At 43.6% G+C, this 8334-nt stretch overlaps 1 protein-coding gene across 3 annotated transcripts in view; it reads right to left on the reverse strand.

Annotated features, from left to right (window-relative positions):
• cntn3a.2 (contactin 3a, tandem duplicate 2) overlaps window positions 1–6013 on the reverse strand; it is a 42822-nt gene extending 36809 nt beyond the window's left edge. For 2 of the 3 annotated variants that reach the window (XM_037105462.1, XM_037105464.1), the window contains exons 1-4: window positions 5511–6013; window positions 4435–4541; window positions 2768–2905; window positions 954–1089 (exon numbers count right to left, since the gene is read on the reverse strand). In XM_037105462.1, coding sequence (XP_036961357.1) covers window positions 954–1089; window positions 2768–2822 — 191 coding nt within the window. In that variant the 5' untranslated portion in view covers window positions 2823–2905; window positions 4435–4541; window positions 5511–6013. The remainder of the gene's footprint in view (window positions 1–953; window positions 1090–2767; window positions 2906–4434; window positions 4542–5510) is intronic. The other variant, XM_037105463.1, reaches the window with a different exon arrangement.
• Window positions 6014–8334: the final 2321 nt, after the last annotated feature.

Raw genomic sequence — 8334 nt, forward strand, 5'->3', positions numbered from 1 at the left:
ACACTTCAAGAGAGGAGCCAGAGAGGTGCTGAGGGCATGCAGAGCCTAGCACAGCCGGCTCGAGAGGACGCCACGTTAAACATGCTCATCTCACCTTTAATCAGCGCATAGAAATACCTGGTCTAAGGCGAGGGCTGAGGAAATAATAGTGTTTATCATTCAGCTCGTCTCCGCTTTTCAAACCCTAAGACATTTGTAATCAATGCCTGTTGGTGCCAACTGCTGTCTAGAAAGCCGTATTGGTCTCACGGCAGTTCGTTATATAACAGGAGGTTTAAGACGCATTACGATGCTACACGTGTGTTGCTAAGATAATATCTGGCGAGACAAGAGGCAGATTGGCAGCGCGTTAGTCAATAAGAATTAGTAAAGCCATATTGACGCCACCGCTAAGAGCATCTTTATGTGTTTCTGTCTGATTTGGAGAAAACTGAACGAGGAGCAAGCACCAGTGATAAATGATTGAAATGGGCTGAATGGGCAAGACTGACTAATTTGAGGAATGTCTATTTAAGTGATTGGGTTGTGGAATATTTTCACCAAAAGAACATCCAGATTTCTTTTTAAAAAGCTGGTAGTTCTGAACAGATTTTCAATCTGTTTTTATGTGTCCATGCACCCAAACATTATGTTTGCCTCTAGTTACTAGCATTAACCACGGTCCTCTTGTGACACTGACAGCTCAGAAATGCTTTCAGGAATAAGAGTGACGATGAGACGAGGGAGAAAGTGCACATTAGCTGTCTCACAAAAAAGAAATAAATTGACTAAATTATATTTATATAGTCAAGTTTGCAAACAGTTTTTTGGGGGGATTAATCATTTATAATTCAGATTTTCACTCTTTTTAATAGTCACGGTTAAAACATGACAGATTCTTTTTTTTTGAAAACATGAAATGCTGCATCTTCTTTATTGAAACCATCACACACACAGCTCAGTCTGACTCCTACCTGTACTGAGGAGCTGGTATTCCCTTTGCGTCACAGGTCAGAGTCGCTTCTTCTTCTATGGAGTCGACAGGAATGAACAAGTCACCTGGTTCCATCCTCCATCTTGGGCCATGGTACGATCCACTGTCCAGACAATCTGTGGGAGAAACAGAAACAGCCTGAGCATGGAAACGACAAAAAAAAAGAAAGAAAGTGCCATGCTGAGTCAAGCCCCCATAAATCCTTGTTCTCTGGGACGAAATGGGATATTTGGGTCTAATAGGAAGGCTGGACATTACTAAACATGGGAAATGACTCAGTATGTTCCATATTATCTTGAGGTGTTGCAAAGTGCACATTTCCACCGAACAAATGAGGGGAATAAATTGAACACCTGATCGTCCGTCACTGTGTCATGATTATGTCCTGACACTTGGTGGGAAGTGTTAGAAATGCTGCCCTGTCAGCAATTAAAACAATTCCACTTTCATTTAATCGAAGAGGAAAATTGGGTAACGCTTTCTATGGAGCCCATTTCTATACCACATCATGAACATACTTATGATGCATTACAGCAGCCCATAGTGCCATATAATCATAGTTATGAGCCTGCATGATGTTGCTTTATAACTTAATATCTTATTACTACATCAATATCTGTAATGCTTTATACATTTTATTGACACTGTATGTTACTGTACCTATTCTTACTTAATTCAATACTTAATGCACCTAATGGCCACTTTAAGCAACTTTTGACATTATTGCACATCACAATCATGATTATAATGTGCAATAATGTCATAAGCTGCTTACAATCATGATAATTATAATGTGCTATAAAATGACTATTGTGCATTACAAATTTGAGAATTGTATTCTCCTTGCAAAATAGCGATCGTGCAGCAATCATGAAGTATTGATACTTGGCCTTATAAGTCATTATCAAATGCGCTATAATCTCTTATGATTATTGTTATAAAGGATTCAGAATTTTTATTATTGCTTATAACTATAGGCACACTATAACACATTATAAGTATATAATATAATAACATATCTGAAACGCAGTACAGACATATTCATCAGTGATTTAAATCACTATTACATAGCATTATAGGCCTATTATAACACAGTTAAAGTACATATATTACATAAATTGTATACTAATTGTTTAGTATAATATAAGTATAATATAGATATCTATAATGGATCATAGATATCGACCTCATAATCAATTATGATTATTGTTATAAGGCATTACGAATATCTATTAGTGCTTATAACTATGATTATACAGCACTATAGGGATATTATAACACTGAAAGCATGTTCATAATGTGTTATGAATTATGTGTTATAGAAATGGACTAGAAAGTGTTTTTGAAAATGTTGATTTTTCAAAAATATTTCATTGGCAAATTGTTGTACATTGTGCAAAATAATTCTTATTTATTTCAAGTTGTGAGGACCAATCTCTGTTCTCTGTTCTGAGCGTAAACACTGAGAGGAAAAAGGTTACAGAGGCGATCGTCTTTGCTTTGTGTTTCGCGCCACTTACATTTTCTAAATGCACAAAGAAAAAAGTATGAAAGACAAGGTAACAGCATCAAATATCTCTTCATCAAGCCACTATCACAGAGTGGTGATGAGAAAGATTGAGAGTATTGTGTCTGCGTCGTGAATGGAAGTCAATACGGAGGAGCGTTCCGTCAAACCCGGGTCCACCCCATCATCTCTGACACTGACATGATTTGCAGCTCTTCAGCTATCATCCTGCAACTGTAAATGTCCAAACGTGAAAGAATCATTACTCATATGAAAAGGTGGTTTACCTGCCAGACAGTGGATGATTGATAACAGTAGAAGCTGTTTCCATGGCAACGTCATCTTTGGCAGCCAAGGGCAAATGAGATTTTCATCCAATAAGCTTTGAAATGGCACTGGTGTTCTCCGTGAGAGGGGAGCTTGACCTGTTGGAACAAGAATTTAGTTGTAAAAACTCCCACATTTCTTTATCTGGCTTCCAACGCCGTGCCTTGAATGATCTGTCAGGAGAAGACAAGCCAAGTGTCAAATGTAAAAGTATGATTAGGGTAAAATTGGATGCGGAATTTGGTGCGGGATGTGTCACATTTCTTCTCTCACATTTGTAATCAGTGAAGATTCAGGCGGTGTCACTTTGTGCCCCGTTGTTTGGCCAACTTGTACCCGGAGATGTCTGAGGGTGATACCAGAGCCATATGGGAGGAAGCCCATGCCAATCTATTAGGGGAGCGACCAACGCCTAAGCTCATCCCTCACTTGGACGGATTCACTCTGGCTGCCTGAGGAGACTTGGACCTGGGAATTGGGTGCCATCCAATCAATTAGATTCACCCACAGCAGCATGTGTCTCCCCACATGCTGGGGTGAATCAAGACAGCCTGATGAGGAAGCCATTCCACCCAGGTCCATAATCAAGGGCAAGTGACTGTCTGCTTGAAGCATGTGTTGCAAATTGCAGCGCACCCACTTCTTGCAGGGGGGAGACTGAGCGGGTAATGATGCAATTATGAAATGTCAAACATACACACAACGGAGAACCCGGCAATAACGCAGCAGTTAGAGCGCAGTCACACATACGTGCACGTGTCCGGAGTACATGCGGAACATTCGTGTGGACAGGCAGGTCCACTGCGCTCACGGATACACAAATCTCTCCTAGAGGTGTTCAAGATATAGCAAGGGCAGAGACAGATAATAACGCCAGTCTGCTAAATGTCACACAACCCACACACACCTACGCACACCGAACTCACGTTCTTCCCGTGTACAACACATTTAACAACCGTCCTACACACACACACAGGCACGCACACACTCGCTTTCCATTTAGAAGACATAAGCCGAGATGTGCGGCTCATTTGTGGCCTAATCCCAGGGCGAGCCTGGTTCAGAACGCTACTTATGGAGGGTCTAATTGTTTGTCAGCTGCCTGGATGTCAAATCAGACACGTGGGGTCTCAGCAAGGATTTTCTTCCCTACCTTTCATGTTCGCTCTGGCCTTTTTCCTCACCCAAAGTCTAAAAATTGGATTGGTACGCTTCCCTCTCGAGAGGAGTCCTGCATGCCATACCTCAGCGATAGGCCCACAGTGTGCAAACCGCTGGCACCTCAGGACAGAGGGTTGGCGCGTGTGTGTGGAAGGTACAGTGGGTATTACACTACTGTCGACTTTGCACGTCTTGGTTTGCATCCGTAATGTTCTTCTTTTTGTGTAAGGGATGGCACCGTCTTCCAGCTGACGCAACGTGCTCCGTTTTGTTTTGACACAGCTCTAATAAATCATTCACAAATGCAAAACACTGAGTTACAGAATCCTGTCAGCGATATCACACTCAGTGACTCACATGTACCTACAGTAAAAGGCTATCCGCACATGCAGGAACACACACGGAGGCGAGCACAAGCATGTTGCCACCCACCCACACACACACACACACACACAGTTTCACGCACCTTTCTCAGCTTGCACTCATGGATAACGGTGCTAACGATGCCGGTGATAAAAGGTGGCGAGAAAAGCTTTGCGGGGTGAATCACTCTCAATCAGGGAGGGAGCCTTCCTGTAACAACACACCACTGGGTTAACTGACATGAAAAAATAATGTATAATCACGATACCCGCCACCTCCATCACACTCCGCCTGCATCCAAGTAACACGCTGGTTGAACAAATAGCCCAGCTGGCAGAGTGGGAGTGCACTTACTTTGAAGGCCTGAGCTGCATTCATCACAGATATTCCGGCTGACACTGTGGCATATACCAGTACGCAAATTACCTTTTGAATGTTGCAGGGAACAAATCCTGTGTGTGTGTGTGTGTGTGTGTGTGTGTGTGTGTGTGTGTGTGTGTGTGTGTGTGCCTTTAACACTTGCTCAATCTCAAGAGTGATAAGCCAATCATAGCTTTGACACTTTTCAAGGTTTGCATTTTTTCTTTCTTTTGGAGGATGGGCACCTTGAGCACACTTGAACGCATTCACTCAAGGCTGATCTGAGCCCCTTGACACTGTGTTGCTCTGGCCTGTAGCCACACATTTTCACGGGGGGGGGGGGATGAAGCCAGGCTGCCTGCAGTGTGGCACCACACCAGGTAGGGGAACCACAGGGAGCATGGGCTTAAGACAAACACAACCACCATGTGAGTGATGCAACAGCATCTCCACAGCAGTTTGACAAAGAAAGGCACGGCTGAGCTCCAGCTCCTTATTGAGTGAGAAATAATAAGAATGAGAACGAAAGTGCAAGCAGACAGCTGAGTGTGGAGGAATTGGGAGGGCACGTCACGCCACTCCGGGGTAAAACAACCATTATCAGACACAAGGCTTCAGGAACTGATGGGCCAATTCGGGGGCAGTGGGCAGGACAGGCCGACGTCTGAGCCCTGTTTGAGTGGATAAATATTTCAGCATGTAAATACCACTGTGTCAATAATTTAGATTTCTGTATTTGTGCACGCGTTCCCAATCGCGCGTGTGCCGTGTAGTGCGGGTGTCTGTGTGTGTGTGTGTGTGTGTGTGTGTGTTTCTCACCTCTTATCTTGAGTCTTGAGAGCAGCAGGAACCAAATTCAGCCCTCGCGGATAAAGCGACTGATTGATCCTCCATGGAAACCTTGTTTTTTTTTTTTTTTTTTTTTTTTTGGAGGGGGGGATATCTCGGTCACAATCGCAAGGTCGTTCACACAGGTGAAAAAAACAGAGAGCCGGTGGTCAGTAAGTCAGTCAGTCAGAGGAGAAGGGCTGAACGCAGGAGGCATCAACACACGCGTCTCATATCGCTGCTCTCCTCCCGCTCCTCCACTCCCCACCATAAAAAAAAAACGCACACATACACACACACTCCCTCTCTCTCTCACACACACACACGCACGCACACAACACCCACGTTGTTTGCGGTGCTGAATCACATCTGAAACGGAACCCAGCTAAAGACGCTTCACTCCCGCCTGTGTTTACGCTCTCGAATCCAGCACGCGCAGGTCTGAAAATTGGGGCTCGAGGAGGGAAATCTTGCGGAGATGATTTGTTATGCGCATCAAGTCAGCTCCCGCCCCCCCTCCCACCACCCCCGAAGAAGAAGAAGGAGGAGAAAAAGAAGAAGAAGAAGGAGAAGAAGAAGAAGAAGAAGAAGAAGGAGAAGAAGAGGAGGAGGAGGAAGAAGAAGGAGAAGTGGGCTCCGCGGCGGCGAGGATGCGACGGAGCAACCGGAGCAAGAGGCATCAGCAGCAGCAGCAGCAGCTCCGGGATGGGAAGGTGCTGGAGGGAAGGAGGGAGGAAAGACGCACCTGGAGGAGAACCGCTCCCCCCCGCGTCAGACCGCAGTACTGCAACCGAACTGCGAGGCTCCTCGGTTCGAGATCAGTGGAGCAAGGGGTCATTATGTGGTTTAGTCTGAGGGCATTTTTTTTTTCTCCCAGGTTCAGAAAACGAAACTCACAAACGGAAGATTATGTCTGCGGTGAGATCCTCCTGGTCAACACGCAGCCTGTCCAAAAGCCTCATCAATAACCCTCGCGGACTCTCACACCTTCCCCACTGTATGGAGGACCAGACCTGCCAAAATCCCCATATAAATTCATACAGTACATACATGAATAATTACATGTGCCATGCATCAAAAATAAGATAAAGATATAAACTTAATACTGTGGACTTTTATTGCTAGTTCTACTAGCTATAGCTAGTTCATACTTTATGGTAACACGTAAGTGGTAAATGTATGAGTTCTCAAACAATTAAATGCTTTATAAACAATTTGTATATCAAGGTTTATAACCTTTGTAAAGGTTTATACACTCAATTTCCAACATTCCACAATGATCTGTAAGGATGAACTACATGGTATTTGTATTATTTATATATTTACATATATAATTGATTAAATCATTAACATAGTTTAGATTGCCCTGTCCTGTCAAATGATTTTATGTCAATTATATAGTACATACTAAAGGGATCTATATATATGCAGACTGTAATTCCTTATTGTGAACCCCCGGACCAAAATATGTGACACTGCTAAATAGTGTCGATTAAGACCTAATCCCAAAACACCATTTTGTCCAGCCATTCCATTTTGTGCCATCGCGCCTTGGGATAGGGTTAGGGGACAACGACAGATTTCTTGCAATAATTTTGTACTGAAGGGTAAGGTGGAAATAAAGTGTCTCAGCAGTTTACTACCCAATCACAATTGTTGAAATTCTAATCACTGTTCTGCGTCCGATTTAAACCCTTGTGAGCGATTTGTCTTTTTTAACTGGGTTGTATGTGCCCCCTAACCAAAAAGGCGTCCCCAACCTGGTCCCCCTATTAAAACGGGTCTAGAACCACCACTGCTAGCCAGCTAACCGTTGTTATTGTCAATTTGTCCATGACAGAAGGAATTGTGAGCGTCTTTTCTATTAGATCAGATACATGACAAATGGCATTGTTGTAAAACCCAGACTGCCACAATGATAAGAGGAATCTCCACAGCTGAAGAGGGCATACTGGAAATGGCCAGTCGTGTCTGTTTACATAAATACCACGACTTCTGATGACATATGAGGGCCTTGAAGGGTTGTCCCAAAAATTGGAAATGATATTGAGTGTTTGGTGTAGTGCTCTGCCTGGATCGCAACAATCGTAAATCAAACAAAAGACAGGCCCATTTGTAATAAGACCTGTTTCATTATTTTATTATTATTATTTTTTTTTTGCTTTAACCATCTACTTTTTAGTAAATTTTACTTGGCTCTGTGTTATTTCCAACCACCAGGGGGTGTATCGTCTCCAGAGCTCGCTAACAGGTTTTGGTCACTTTGGTTTTGCTTTCTTCACCGATCACTTGTTTCTTTCACCAAGCCTTCATTACTCACCAGACAGCGGCATGAAATCCGCTTGTGTGAGGTTACGAGCTAGGAGTGGCTGCCAACTGCAATATGTGGGGCCACTGAGAGCCATTTGGACTCAAGTATACACGTACCAGAAAACAATATAATGAGCTGCAAGTGGCTGAAAACACAGAGCTGCAGAGTGGGGTGTTGAAATTACTCAAAAATGTGCGAGTGTGGCATCGTCTTTGTGTGCAAGTGGGGCACGCACGGGGGCTGAGTGACATCACTCAAACTAGTTGTGATTGGAGGACGCTGAAGTGTCGTGGATACAACTGAGCCTGTTTTCCACTCGACCACTCGCTGCACAAGAAATGCACCTGGTTGATGTGGAGATGTAATGGAGCGGCACAGATAATGCGAGTGTGCTAATGATGATAGTGATATCGGTGACATTTCTGCCTTTATAATTGGCCCTCTTCACTGATGTTTTGGCATTTTACAGTAAGGGCGTGTAGATATATGGTGCATATATTACTT

The sequence above is a fragment of the Acanthopagrus latus genome, chromosome 7 (assembly GCF_904848185.1).
Source record: "Acanthopagrus latus isolate v.2019 chromosome 7, fAcaLat1.1, whole genome shotgun sequence".
In the NCBI taxonomy this organism is placed as follows: domain Eukaryota; kingdom Metazoa; phylum Chordata; class Actinopteri; order Spariformes; family Sparidae; genus Acanthopagrus; species Acanthopagrus latus.